We start from the raw sequence: 15,667 nt of genomic DNA on the forward strand, positions 1-15,667 counted from the left end.
ATTCAATTACTTAATGTTGTTTTATCAGATGATAATATACATACCCCAATAATAATATATATATAATCAATTATCTGACGTTTGGGGATTAATTTGTCATTTGGTGCTTTATTACACATTTATTAATTTTGTATTCTTTAAATCTGTTCATAAGCGTAAAGAATATTTTTTAGGTCGACTTGTAATCGTCGGCAAGTTTTTGGAAAATTAAAAATGTTATTTCTCAAATAAAATGTATTGCAAATTTTATTTTGTTTTCCAGACCCTACGCTTATATACGTATAATACATATTATTGGTACGCTCTTTTTTTGGTAATACTAAAAAGGCCGGCAACTCACTCCCGAGCCCTTTGGCATTGCACATGGACATTTCATGTGCGGCGGTATAACTTAACATCAGATGAGCGTCCTGCCTGTTCTATGAAAAAAATATAATTTCCTTGCCTATTTTTATCAATATTAAAAGCCCATTGTAAATCACAGTCATTATCAAACGTCTCGTTATCGTCAAGTCGTATCTTTCTATTCAATTGAGGAATGTTTATTACTTATATTTTATTACTTACTATAACATTAATTGATTATAGTTTATTTTGAACAAGTTGCATAGGTACGTCTATTTTCTTCGTCTACGTCTAACCTCTCGAAAACGGCACACATGACACAATCTATGAGAATAATTAATGAACTTCATAGATTAGGTACCTATAATATTAATTTTATGCTCGTTAAGTGAACTGACAGAACTGGTCTGCTTGTTAGTTAAAATACTGTAAGAAATAGTATTTTTGTAAATATTGTAATTTGTTATGTCTTTGTATGTAATAAAAATGTAAATAGTTGCCGCATTGTAGTAAAGTGTAATGGTAACCTTAACGTCATTAAAAACTCGCGATATTTCAATATGATATTAAAATGGCGAACTTTCAAAACCGAATAAAATTAAATTTTAATTATACCGCCTAATAATCGATGCACTAAGTACACATATCCATAAAATAACAGAACCATTCAATATTTGCTATTCCAATTACATTCTAAAACCTTATACTTAGCTTGATATTGCAAAATTTATGTACTGAAGACATGATATTGCAATTCCTTATTATGAAAAATATTAGAAATTACTATAACTACTAAGGTAAAGTAATTTTTGCAGTGTTAAACTAAAGTAGCTCATACATACATGCATCAAGTAGGTACACAACACAATTCGAAAGGAGTTTTGAGGTTTATTCTTCTAAGTAGAAGATTTAACGAGCCATACATCAAAATTCAATACGTTTTTGACGTTTTTACTGAGCGAACACAATAAATTTTCCATTGCGAGGCAATTGTCGCCAAAGTGGAAGAGCGAGAGGTGTGAATGTTTGGACGAAGAAACTTTTTTATATTCTTTCGATAATCGTACCTTCGACGAGAAACTCTCTCCATCTAAATGGGCCTTAGGTCTCTTTTCTTTTGTCTAAGTTTTAAGGTAGGTAAGTCAATAGATAACAGATCACTTCCACGTGGTGGAACTTTCAACGAGTTTTACCGGATCTCCAAGTACTTTTTTTATTAACAGCTGAATGACAATAACAGAGAACAAATAAATGTTGGTCAAAGTTCCGTTTTTCTCATAGAATTATTATTAAGTTTTAGCTTCTTAAAGTTAAAAAGTTCATAATTTATTGTAAAAAAAATATAAGTTTTGCTCACAGAGAACAGCTTCCAAGTTTTTAAGTATATTGTATATGTTTATTATTGTTTTCTAATTGTCTTTACAATTTTGTTTTTATCTTTATAACAGCTACTTCCAGGTTTGATTATACTTTATAGCCAATAAAAAATGCGGAACAAAATCAACGTGTGATTTCAATATATTCATTGGACTGTCGACTTACCTGTGTAAAGATATCGGTAATGGAACAGTAATTAGTCGTGTATAACTACAGAATTAGCATTGTAATTGATTTTATCAATAATGCCGTATCTTATCCGAGATAATAATTTGAATAGCTGAAACATATTCTTTAATATGCTTAAGTATTTCAAAGATGTATAAATTAATTGTGATTTTTGCATATTTCGTGGTGTGTGACGCGTGCTTGCCTTACAATTTCGAGTATGGTTATAGTGACAATTTCACAAACACAGTTGGTATGTGTAATGGCCTGTCAATGTGGGACCTTAAGACATATTCAGATATAGGATTAGACCCTCCGCATTGGCTGAGTGAGAAGTTTATTTCACCAAATAGGCAGCGGTTGAGTTGCGTGGCTTCTTTTACTTTTGAAGGAAGTGAAAGTGGGCGTGTAGATATCAATGCATACATGCAGTCGAGTGAGCAGGATCAAATCACAATTATGGTGAATGCAGTGAGGGAGATTGGTGATGCTACTGTTGGAAGCATTATGTTGGGGCCCACAGTCACGCCAAACTTTTATTCAGGCTGGCATAAGTTACGAATCGATGTTATGGAAGGTTCGGGAAATTTTACCGGATATGTAAGTACTGTTTATATTAATGGCTGAATTGTCAAAATACAGCCAATAATAGACTCATTATTTCTCAATAAATCTTTATATATACTAAATTCTCATATTATTTACGTTATATCTAATATGAGCCTAAGAGATAGGTTTCCTTAATGAATGTTTTTGTAATTATTTGTATTTTATAGCATTAAAGATCTGTTTAACTTAAATTGTTAGTAAACAAATTAAGTGTACAGTTTAAATATAACAGTAACGTCCAGGTTTCGCACCTCCTCTTTTCCTGGAAGACATTTTATGACAAAATGGTTATAAATAAATGGTGCTACGTAGCCATTGCGAATGTCTGTGGGAAGAATCAAAGAAAGAAGAATAAAAGAAAAGTATACAAAAAATATCAATCTGCATCTGCTATAGCAGATACCAAGAAATAACTCGGTATATTCATATATATAAGTACGTACGTATATATAAGTACTGCAATTATCAAATTCATCATAAAATCATCGTAACTAATTCCGACACACTTTCAAAAAGTTAGTTACATATTTTAATTTTAACTACCAAATTATTGCCTAGAAATAATTAAAATGGCAAAACATCGCCCGGGCAGGTAGTATAATTTAAATAATTAATCCTGAAATAAATGTTTATGAAGTAGCTACTGTCTGTATTTAAATAATTTTGCTCCACTCAACATGATTCACTATATTCATAAATCATAATATAAATGTAATGAAAAATTAATCAGGAAATAATTTATAGAATTATGAGTTAATAGGTGTTGCTCGCGATTAGTGTACTAGACTAGACTGTGTTATGTAAAATTGTTAGCGAAACTATAAATAACAGGAGGTGAAGCATAAAAGGAATGCCGAAACTATTGCGTGTAAAAAAATTAAATTGATATCAATTAAATTTGAAATCAATTAATAATCTCCTACACATCTTAAAACATAGTGAGAGTTACAATAAATTCTGCGCTACTCGTTTTAACATCTAAATGCCGATTTACATTATCTTAGTGTTTAGGAGAGTGCTTTAGTACAACTTGAAAGGCAAGTTCTTTAGCGTAGCGTTTACTAAAGCAAGTAGCGTTTACATGTTTCAACTAAAGTACTATCCTAAAGCACTCTCCTAAACACTAAGATAATGTAAATCGGCCTTTAGATGTTAAAACGAGTAGCGCAGAATTTATTGCCAGTTCTTCTCGTCCGTTCTACGCCTTTGATTTGAGAACTGGCAGTTAATGTTAAATTGAATGCATTTAATATGTTTTTCTTTATTCACGTTTCGAAGTGTACATTGTGTTACCTAAATTAGTAAAGGATTTTGAATTTGAATGATCGTAACATGGACTACATTTGACCTTTGACCTGCGTAGAGGAACTCGCGTTACGAAAGTATGACGATATCGTTATCAAAAAATTAAAATATTTTAATGTTCTTTTTACAGATTGTAGTATAAGACTTAATATAGATTAGTCTTATCGGATATCGCCTTTCCAAAGATTTTTTCGTTTCCTGGAAGATATGTTATGGACTTAGTTACCGCACTTCGACGAACGTTTGATCCGTTGTGCGTTTAGTCCTGGTTAAGTAACTGGTGACGTCCCGGTGACGGTGGCGGTGGACAACCGGCTTTACCCTGATTGACCCGGTTACCTTCAGTGTATTGTAACACTCCAGTAATAGTTTGTTGTTCGTATTTTTCTAACGCCAGATACGAATTTAATACTGAAGTCATTATAGGCCGGGAGATAGTGACACAAAATAGTGGGTCATTTGTACCAGTATGGCGGTTCTTCAGGAGTCTTATTACGAAATGAAAAGAAGAAAAATGATGGTCTTAGCGCTGGTACCGGCGGCACAAGCGCGTGGGCGTTAGTCGAACTCGTCGGATTAATTACGATCCACCTTTTTTTAGGGCGTCCGCTTCTCCTTTTTCCCCTTGGTCCTTGCCATATAGTTGTCTTTAAAGTCCACATTTTATCTGTGTTTCTTGCTGTATGCCCATATATTGTCATTCCACTTCTGTTTTAGGGCATACGTCAAAGCATCTATAACTTTTGTTTTTCGTCCGTCGTTTCGTAGTCTGGATTTAAATATAAACGGTCTTACTAATAAAGATTTATGCACATCATATAAGCCTGTTATAAGAAAAATGTTACTAATAATTCCTGAATTGACAAGGTTGATGTATACTGCTGTTATAACAAGTGTCTGGTTTGTATGAAGACTTGTACAATGCTTATACAACGCAGAGGCCTAGTTTAACGGGTGTATAAGACAAAAATTGCGTAATTTTATCTGATTTCGCGTTTGACAGCATTTTTTGACTGTTTAGTTCAAGGAAAGATTTAAGTTGGTAGGTATTTGTGTTTGTTGAAAATAGATTTTAAAGATCAAATGGAAGATTTAGATAATATTGATATGCAGCTAATACATACGATTGAAGATTTTCCGCCTCCAAGGAAAGTCTAAACATACCAAACTCGGTGCAATCCGTTATTACTTTCGCATGGCGATTTCAAAACAAAATACCGCTTTTCAAAGAAGTATGTTATGAAGATCTGTGACATAGTGCGAGCTGATGTCGAAAAGAGTAATAGAGGTGGAGGGTTTTCGATTTAGGTGTCTTCTTCATGGCTTCTCAGTGTCATTAGAAAATGCCAAATTATAATATAGTAGCAATGGCAATCCTCCACAATATTGCTATTGATATCAAAGAAGACCTGGATGTTACGTATGATGACACTGAGAATGCTCCAGAAGAACCAAGGCCAACCTAGACGCCCCCAAGCAATCTGGCTGGACAAGCTGCTAGAGCTGCTTTTATTGAAACATATTTTTAAGGCTGTTTTATTTACATAGGTGTGGATAGTTAAGGATTGGAAATAAATAAAAAGTTATATTTCATTTAAAACAGGGGTTTTATTTTTTTATATGTATATAATTATTTATTAAATTGCTGCTGTAACAATTTGAACCTTAGAAGAAGCTCCTGTCTAGCCCTTTCGTGAGCTTCGGCAAATTGTTTCTGTTTGAGCTCATGTGTTTCAGTCATTTGCCTTTGTTTTGTTTCGTGCTCTTCCTGCAAACACTGGAACACTACCGTGTTGCGGTGTTTGGCACTTTCCACTATTTGAGATGCCTAAAAATTTAAATATGATCGTTGAGGGGTTTTGAATGAAATAGTCCTTTCTCTATCACATTGATACTAACCTCTTCTAACTTTTGTACTGCAGAACGCGGCTTTTTATGTAAAATTCTAGTCCTCTTTGTCTGAGGTTTTGGAGTTTCTATTAGCTGCAAATAATAAAATGTTATTAGTATATTAAGTAAATGTGTATATAATTGCTTTGGTTGATAAAATAAATACAACTTATATTAGAATTATGAGTTGTATCAGAATTATTAAATCAAACGTCAATCAAACACGGCGGGTTGCCAGGGTAACAATAAATAAGGGTCGTTTTGTTATTCAACCAATACACATCGATTATTATTGGTCAAAGAGGTGTTTATGCCCTGTACAAGCTCTATTCACTGAATTACTATCACCTTGTTATAACGCATGTATAGTGATTTTTTATTATTAAGACCGAAAATGTATTGTTTTTTGTAATTATTAAACGCATTTTATAAATATAAAAACCATGGAATAAATACGGCTTAATACGAAGTCCTTATTAATTTGTATATCTTAATAGACAACAATTTAGATAACTTAAAGATAAGATAAGATTGATAAAATATTTAGAAAATGAATGTTGTTTGCAGTAGAGAATTCATTTTAATTAATAGAAAGAGGCATTAGCTTAAAATAAATTACCCTACTCTATTGTATTTAAGTTAGTCTACGTACTTACGGCCAAGTATTGCGCTATCCACCACCTCCTCAATGAATTAATGTTAACGTCGTGTTGGTAGAAGGAAAAAATAATGGCTTCGTATCGATAGGGAGTGGACGGGTATTTCGACTGCGGAAGAGTTGCTGTACTGGCACGGGACAAGACGTGTTTCACGAGTTTGATGGCCAACGTCCAGTAATAAAAAGTTTATAAATATATTTTGTACATTCTTATTAGCCATTAACATTTATTCACAAAATTCTCAACAATTTGCATTGCATTATTACGCAGGTCGAAATCTATCCACAACTAAGCGTTTCTTAATGCTGTTTTTGCCGCGCACCACCACTATGTGGAACCAGCTGCCTACTGAAGTATTTCCGAACCAATTTGACTTAGGGTCCTTCAAGAAATTAGCATTTCGAATTCTTAAGAACACCGGCAACGCACTTGCGAGCCTTCTGGCAATGTGAGCCTCTTGCCCGTTTGCCACCTACATAAAACATACACAAACACATTATACTCCACACGACATATATTACGAACATTATATTACTTAAAAAATGAATAATCATATGAATAAAACATTGACACCAAAACCAATTGAACATTTAGAAGCTTTCTAAAATACTGAATTAAACTCTTGTAATATTTTAAAATGTTAATATAATTTTTTCGAGCATAATTTACTTTTAGAAACAATGCCATAATAATTACTCTAGGCGTAGTATATTGACGTTAATTTCTTGTATTGCTAAAGTATGCTTTATTAATGGCATAAACAAGAATGTGTATAATTCTTAAGACAGCAAGAGGTGAAAAGGCGATATGTTTTATTTGGAATGTAGAAGAAAACTTTATAAAGCAATTAACAGAGACACCGGTTGACGCGGTTGAAAGGCACATACTTTAGCGACTAGGCGATGACTGCTCTTTTATATAGTAGTTTTACTTAACTAAACTTTAGCCCAATGGACTGGCACGATCGAGGAAATTCATTGGTATTTTCTCGGTGTTAGATTAGAGGTCTCACAGAAAATTCGGCGTAAACTGATGCAACACCATTTCCCTTTCCTATCCCTTCCCTACATTTAGGATAAATATATAAAAATAATAAATAATCAAGAAGTTGCAAAAAAAAGACCACCACCACTTGCCATCGCAGTGGAAAATCTCCTCCTGCGCGTCTACCACTTAAACATTTATGTTGGTGGATTCTCAGCCGCAAAATTTTGCGTTCATTAGAGCTAGTACCAGTACAGTACAGTTATCATCTCATCGACATCGGAGCAAACAGCGCAGGTGTGACATGTCACCATCACTTCCCTCTTCACTTTCTGTGCAAAAGAGCAAATTCAAGCCTCAGGTGCATACTGTCTATTTTACCCCTCAAAGCATTTCGTGAAAACTAGATTACTGATTTCTGTCTCCATAGTTCAAGTGATTCGTACCCCTAGCATGCCCAGCAAAAACACATTCAGTAATAATTATGTCAATAAAGTTGACTTAAGAAACATTTGTGACCTCGCTTCATCACGAGACTACGTTGGAGCCAGGGCTTTTTGTTATTATCTCTTTTTCCACCCTCATCGCCTTTGTACTACAAAGTTTTTCCACATTCCGCATTTCAGGTCTCTGTTAAGCAGGTTCATTGTAACGGCAAAACGAAAGAATTGCTGGTTTAATGGAAATAATAAATTATTATTTTTTTACAAATCGCTTCCATTACAACTGCGATAGGCGCAAAATAAACTTTATTTCCAAATACGAGTAGTTATTATCCCGTGACATTAATTAAAAATGCGAAATTATCTATCGTTATCACGCAGGTAATTGCTCTTTGATGTGGCTATCAAGCTCCCAGTAATATATTTTATCGATCGATATATGGCGGATATATTCTACAGTTTGTATAAAAACGCCTTAGTTTCGTTGCATAAGCCAGAACACTTTACCGGCTATTGTGGTAAATTCAGATGCATTTTAAAGGCAAGCTGCTTTTCTTTATGACAGGATAAAACATCTGATTATCTATAAAAACACACAAGACAAGAAAGAAGAATACAATTTGAAACGCAGAAATGGCTAATTTGATTATTTTTTATTCATCTACATTTTACTATTTCATTAATTGTACGGAAGACATCAAAAGAGGATAACACAAAATATAAAGCTTTGCTCTGATATCTAAAAAAATAACTTTAAAAAGCCAACTTCTTAAGCATTATCTTAATCGATTATTTAGACTCTTTATTATAAAAAATAAATAAAGGGGGTGTTTGTGCTGGTAATATTTCCAATCCCCGTCCTTGGGCTCTCAAGTCCGACTATAAGTACCTCTCTCTCTATCTCACACAGGTATTATTTATAGACTTTGAAATAGAGCAATACTAAACGAAAATTTAATATTCAAAATAATTAGCGAAAACCAGCAATTACATACAATAAAAATAAAAATCCTACTTTACAAGCAATATTAGTTTTCAGCGTTAAGATACGGCAACAATAATTTGTATAAAAATGTGTTTTAAAAGTTTTATCATCGCTCTAGTCGTTACGAATGTCACACGCAACTGATATATTTAATTTAATATTCTGCTTCAGTCATGTTAAAACATATTTTAATTTTCGGTTTATTAGTGGCCCGGGTGTGTAGTGAATGTATTACTTATGACTTTGAAAAGGATTTTGATGTTATATTCAATCAAAATAATAATATGTGTGCTGGCTTACCAATGTGGCAGATTCAGAATTATACCGATATTAATATTGACAGACCTCATGAAAAGAGTTCAAAGTTCGTTTATCCACGTGAAACACAGAGATGTGTGTCATCTATATCTTTTCCGATGTCTAAAGGTGGTATATTGGAAGTGACTGCGTATATGGAAGCAAAGCCTGGTGATAAAATTTGGGTGTCGGTGTTTGAAATATTGCCGGATAGTAGTATTACTGTGGGGAATTTGTGGTTCCGAGGCCCAGGTTGGCAAACAACGAATGTCACTCTAAATGGTCCAAGCAAATTTCAAGGCAGTGTAAGTCATATAACAGAAAACAAAAAAGAGTTATAAACGAGATAACAAGAATATCACATTATTCAATCTAGTTTAAGTGCTTTCCAGCTATCATGGAAAATGAGAGACCTGATCTTTCATCATTTATCTGATGAAAGATCAACAGATGTATTATTTAATTGTGTAATATTTGCATAAACCGAAGTTTTTATACGTAATTGTTTGAATGTGCGAATTAAAGTTACCCTTTTACACAATTACAGATTTTTATTCTGGATCAAAAAAACTGTAATTTACAAAATCGTTAAGGGAACAGGAGAGGTGGAGCGGTACAACTCATACAAAGTCTTTATTATAATTAGCCATGTGTTGTAAATAAAGACATCTCAATCTCTCTCATCTCTTTTCCTTTCAGAAACTTTCATTTTATAGTCAGGTTTTCCTAATAGACAAACAATCATATAAAATAATTATGATTTATTTAAATTCTTAATGATTAGAAATTTAATTCGATAATTCTTATTAATCGTAAAATATCTAGGTTTATAATTTTCGCAATTTGATATTGCTTATGAACTTATACTTACCGTAATTCATAAATAATTAAATAATTATTTATATTAAATAATACCAAAAACTCATTTATCAAAATTTGAACTTAGTAAACCATAAATTAATAGAACTGACACGTCAACGTTGTTTTGATAGACTTTTTTGTATAAAATCTGTCATAACTCTACTCTACTCTACTAACGAAAACTTGAAATTTGATAAAAAGTAAACATTTTCAAGACTTATTATTTGTTCCAGATAACATTGCTTGGTATAGCTGCTTCTAATTCTATTGTATTAATCGACTCATTTCGATACATTCCACCAGATTTCGAAGGGGAATGTAATATTTATGACGATACTACAACTACTCGTACAATACCTGAAGATACACCGTCCACTCCTGAAGATACACCGTCCACACCTGAAGATACACCATCTACACCTGAAGATACCCCCTGGACACCAGAAAATACCCCTTCAATACCAGAAGACACACCGTCCACACCTCAAGATACCCCTTCAACACCTGAAGATACCCCTTCAACACCAGATGACACACCGTCCACACCAGAAGACACACCATCTACACCTGAAAATACCCCTTCAACTCCAGAAGACATACCCTCCACTCCTGAAGTAATATCCTCAACACCTGAAGATACCCCTTCAACACCAGAAGACACGCCATCCACACCTGAAAATACCCCTTCAACACCAGAAGACACACCATCTACACCGGTAGATACCCCTTCAACACCAGAAGACACACCATCTACACCGGAAGATACCCATTCAACACCAGAAGACACACCATCTACACCGGAAGATACCCCTTCAACCCCAGAAGACATACCATCTACACCTGAAAATACCCCTTCAACCCCAGAAGACATACCATCCACACCTGAAGTAATACCATCCACTCCTGAAGTAATATCCTCAACACCTGAAGATACCCCTTCAACACCAGAAGACACACCGTCCACACCTGAAGATACCCCTTCAACACCAGAAGACACACCATTTACACCGGAAGATACCCCTTCAACACCAGAAGACACACCATCTACACCGGAAGATACCCCTTCAACACCAGAAGACACACCTTCTACACCTGAAAATACCCCTTCAACACCAGAAGACATACCATCCACACCTGAAGTAATCCCCTCAACACCTAAAGATACCCCTTCAACACCAGAAGACACACCGTCCACACCTGAAGATACCCCTTCAACACCAGAAGACACACCGTCCACACCTGAAGATACCCCTTCAACACCAGAAGACACACCATTTACACCGGAAGATACCCCTTCAACACCAGAAGACACACCATCTACACCGGAAGATACCCCTTCAACACCAGAAGACATACCATCCACTCCTGAAGTAATATCCTCAACAGCTGAAGATACACCTTCAACACCAGAAGACACACCATTTACACCGGAAGATACCCCTTCAACACCAGAAGACATACCATCCACACCTGAAGATACTCCTTCAACACCAGAAGACACTCCGTCCACACCTGAAAATACCCCTTCAACACCAGAAGACACACCATCTACACCTGAAGATACCCCTTCAACACCAGAAGACATACCATCCACTCCTGAATTAATATCCTCAACACCTGAAGATACCCCTTCAACACCAGAAGACACACCATCTACACCTGACGATACCCCTTCAACACCAGAAGACATACCATCCACTCCTGAAGATACCCCTTCAACACCAGAAGACATACCATCCACTCCTGAAGTAATATCCTCAACACCTGAAGATACACCTTCAACACCAGAAGACACACCATTTACACCGGAAGATACCCCTTCAACACCAGAAGATACCCCTTCAACACCAGAAGACACACCGTCCACACCTGAAGATACCCCTTCAACACCAGAAGACATACCATCCACACCTGAAGATACTCTTTCAACACCAGAAGACACACCATCTACACCGGAAGATACCCCTTCAACACCAGAAGACATACCATCCACACCTGAAAATACCCCTTCAACACCAGAAGACAAACCATCCACTCCTGAAGTAATATCCTCAACACCTGAAGATACCCCTTCAACACCAGAAGACATACCATCCACACCTGAAGATACCCCTTCAACACCAGAAGGCACACCGTCCACACCTGAAGATACTGCTTCAACACCAGAAGACACACCGTCCACACCTGAAGATACCCCTTCAACACCAGAAGACACACCATTTACACCGGAAGATACCCCTTCAACACCAGAAGACATACCATCCACACCTGAAAATACCCCTTCAACACCAGAAGACATACCATCCACTCCTGAAGTAATATCCTCAACACCTGAAGATACCCCTTCAACACCAGAAGACATACCATCCACACCTGAAAATACTCCTTCAACACCAGAAGACACACTATCTACACCTGAAAATACCCCTTCAACACCAGAAGACACACCACCTACACCTGAAAATTCCCCTTCAACACCAGAAGACACACCGTCCACACCTGAAGATACCCCTTCAACACCAGAAGACATACCATCCACACCTGAAGTAATCCCCTCAACACCTGAAGATACCCCTTCAACACCAGAAGACACACCGTCCACACCTGAAGATACCCCTTCAACACCAGAAGACATACCATCCACACCTGAAGATACTCCTTCAATACCAGAAGACACACCGTCCACACCTGAAGATACCCCTTCAACACCAGAAGACATACCATCCACACCTGAAGTAATCCCCTCAACACCTGAAGATACCCCTTCAACACCAGAAGACATACCATCCACTCCTGAAGTAATATCCTCAACACCTGAAGATACCCCTTCAACACCAGAAGACACACCGTCCACACCTGAAGATACCCCTTCAATACCAGAAGACACACCATCTACACCTGAAGATACCCCTTCAACACCAGAAGACATACCATCCACTCCTGAAGTAATATCTTCAACACCAGAAGAAACACCATTTACACCGGAAGATACCCCTTCAACACCAGAAGACATACCATCCACACCTGAAAATACCCCTTCAACACCAGAAGACATACCATCCACTCCTGAAGTAATATCCTCAACACCTGAAGATACCCCTTCAACACCAGAAGACACACCGTCCACACCTGAAGATACCCCTTCAACACCAGAAGACACACCATCTACACCTGAAAATACCCCTTCAACACCAGAAGACATACCATCCACTCCTGAAGTAATATCCTCAACACCTGAAGATACCCCTTCAACACCAGAAGACATACCATCCACACCTGAAGATACTCCTTCAACACCAGAAGACACACTATCTACACCTGAAAATACCCCTTCAACACCAGAAGACACACCACCTACACCTGAAAATTCCCCTTCAACACCAGAAGACACACCGTCCACACCTGAAAATACCCCTTCAACACCAGAAGATACACCATCTACACCTGAAGATATTCCCTCAACACCAGAATACACTCCGTCTATACCCGAAGATACCCCCTCAACACCTGACACACTGTCCACAAATGATGATACTAGCACATTGGAGCCAACAGACCCAACGACAAGTCCAGTATTGGCAGATCCCTATAGCTTTTGGAACCCCTTCACAATAACAATGGTGGTATTAATAACTTTAATATTTATTTTACTTCTTTCAAGTGTTTGCTTCTATTTAGGTGTGAAAAGAGGTCGAAGTAAGAACACCGTAATATTGCCAGAATTTGATGATTTACCAAGATCAATGGTTATACCACGAGTTGAGAGAATTGGTAACCCTTCGATATTGCCCTATGTAGCGTAAATAATTTATAATCAGAAGGTAACAAGATCTTATTTAGTTTTAATTAATTTTTTATAAGGACAATTGTGATTTGCCTATAATTTATAGGTTTAGGGTAGGAATTGGCCCGTAATTACGCAATTATTATTATGCCATTTACGCGTCACACAACGCGTGAAAATACCTTAGTACGTGTGTATATATTTTAGATTTACGTGTAACTTATTTCATACATATGTATTACTATATACTAATAAAAAGCCTATTTTGTAATTTAACATTCAGTTAGATTTTAAGTACAATAATGTTACATAATAAAAACTATTTATTAACAGTAGTGACAAAATACACATTATTGTAAAATCATAATTCTTTTACTTGGAATTATAGATAAATTAGAATGACCCTTGACTATTGCTGCAGATCTATGAAAGATCGCGACACGTTTTAGAATATGCAGCACGCTGGAGGTTCTTGCATTATTCTTCATATTTAACTATCCTGTTTGAATCGTTTTATCATAATATCGGTGAAAAAAAAAAATTGGCGCTAGTATTAAAAAAAATGATCATGAATCTGTTCGTTATTTTCAATCTAATAGACAAGTTTCCCACGTGATGATTTTCTCATAAATATCACGATGGGAAACTTTATGATATGTAGCCGTGTGCATTTAGTTTTTTAAAATTTATTTTATACGAATATTTACTTTTTTTTGTGAAGTTTAAAAATTGTTGGATTATAAAGGCTAATAATCTCGCACTCAGGAACGAGACAGAGAGCTTCGTTGACTGATGTTATTTCTTCTTCTGGGATGAAGATTTGAATTTGATCTATCATTTGAATGCACGAGACGGTTAAGAATCTTAATATTGATTTCATAAATTTATTAAAATAAGCCAATTTTTCATAAGTACCTACTCCTTCTACGTTATCGGATAATAATATACATACTCAGATAAAATATATATAATCTTTAATCTGACTTTTGGGGATTAATTTGTCACTTAGTGCTTTACTACACATTTATGAATTTTGTATTGTTTAAATCAGCTGTTCGTTAATAAACGTAAATGATTTTTTTTAAGGTCGAATTGTAATCCTCTTCGGCGAGTTTTTGGAAAATTAAAAATGTTATTTCTTAAAATAAATTTCTTTCAAATATTATTTTTTTCGCAGACCCAAAGCTTACATATATAGTATATACGTTTAATACATATTATTGGTACGCTCTTTTTTCCCCTGTTCTATAAAATAAAGATATAATTTCCTTTTATCAACATTAAAAGCCCATTGTAAATTATAGTCCTTACCTGACGTCTTGTTATCGTCAAGCCGTATCTTTCTATTCTATTGAAGAATATTTATCACGATAAACCTTACAATAAAGTAATAAAAATTGAATTTTTATTACTTACTACAACATTTATTGATTATAGTTTATTTTGAACACATCGAAAACGGCACTCATTACACAATGTATAAGAATAATTAATAAACTTCATAGATTACCAAACGTTTTTAATTGTCATTTGAGTAAACTGACAGAACTGTCAGTCTGCTTCATGTTATATATACTGTAAGAAATAGTTAGTAGATCACTGTTTACATGTTTAAATTGATTTGTTTTCTTCCATTGGTTTTGTCTAAATAATTAAGTATTTTGCACTTCTTGCTTATCTTATCTTGTTTATTGTTTTTTCTCACAGTGGTTGCCTGGTCACAGAGGTCGCTCGAAAGCGATAAGGCCGCCATTGGTCCTCCTTTTCTTTCAATTATGTCAATTGTATTATATTTCTGTGTGCAAGGAAGTGTTAATAAATTAATATTTTAATGTATTACTGTTTAATGTTGTGATGTTTTTTCTATGTGTATGTAATAAAACTATAAATAGTTGCCGCATTGGAGTAATCTGTAACGGTAGCTTATTTTGTTAAAAATAAAAATAAATAAACAAAACAT

General features: G+C 35.2%; 1 protein-coding gene across 1 annotated transcript; it reads left to right on the forward strand.

The window, feature by feature from the left end:
* Positions 1–8,836: 8,836 nt before the first annotated feature.
* LOC125050251 (cell surface glycoprotein 1-like) lies at positions 8,837–15,425 on the forward strand. The gene is made up of 2 exons (XM_047649980.1): positions 8,837–9,367; positions 10,157–15,425. The coding sequence occupies exons 1-2, from the start codon at positions 8,939–8,941 to the stop codon at positions 13,724–13,726; spliced, it is 3,999 nt and encodes a 1,332-aa protein (XP_047505936.1). The 5' UTR covers positions 8,837–8,938; the 3' UTR covers positions 13,727–15,425.
* The last annotated feature ends 242 nt before the right edge of the window (positions 15,426–15,667 follow it).

This window comes from Pieris napi, chromosome 6 (genome assembly GCF_905475465.1).
Source record: "Pieris napi chromosome 6, ilPieNapi1.2, whole genome shotgun sequence".
In the NCBI taxonomy this organism is placed as follows: domain Eukaryota; kingdom Metazoa; phylum Arthropoda; class Insecta; order Lepidoptera; family Pieridae; genus Pieris; species Pieris napi.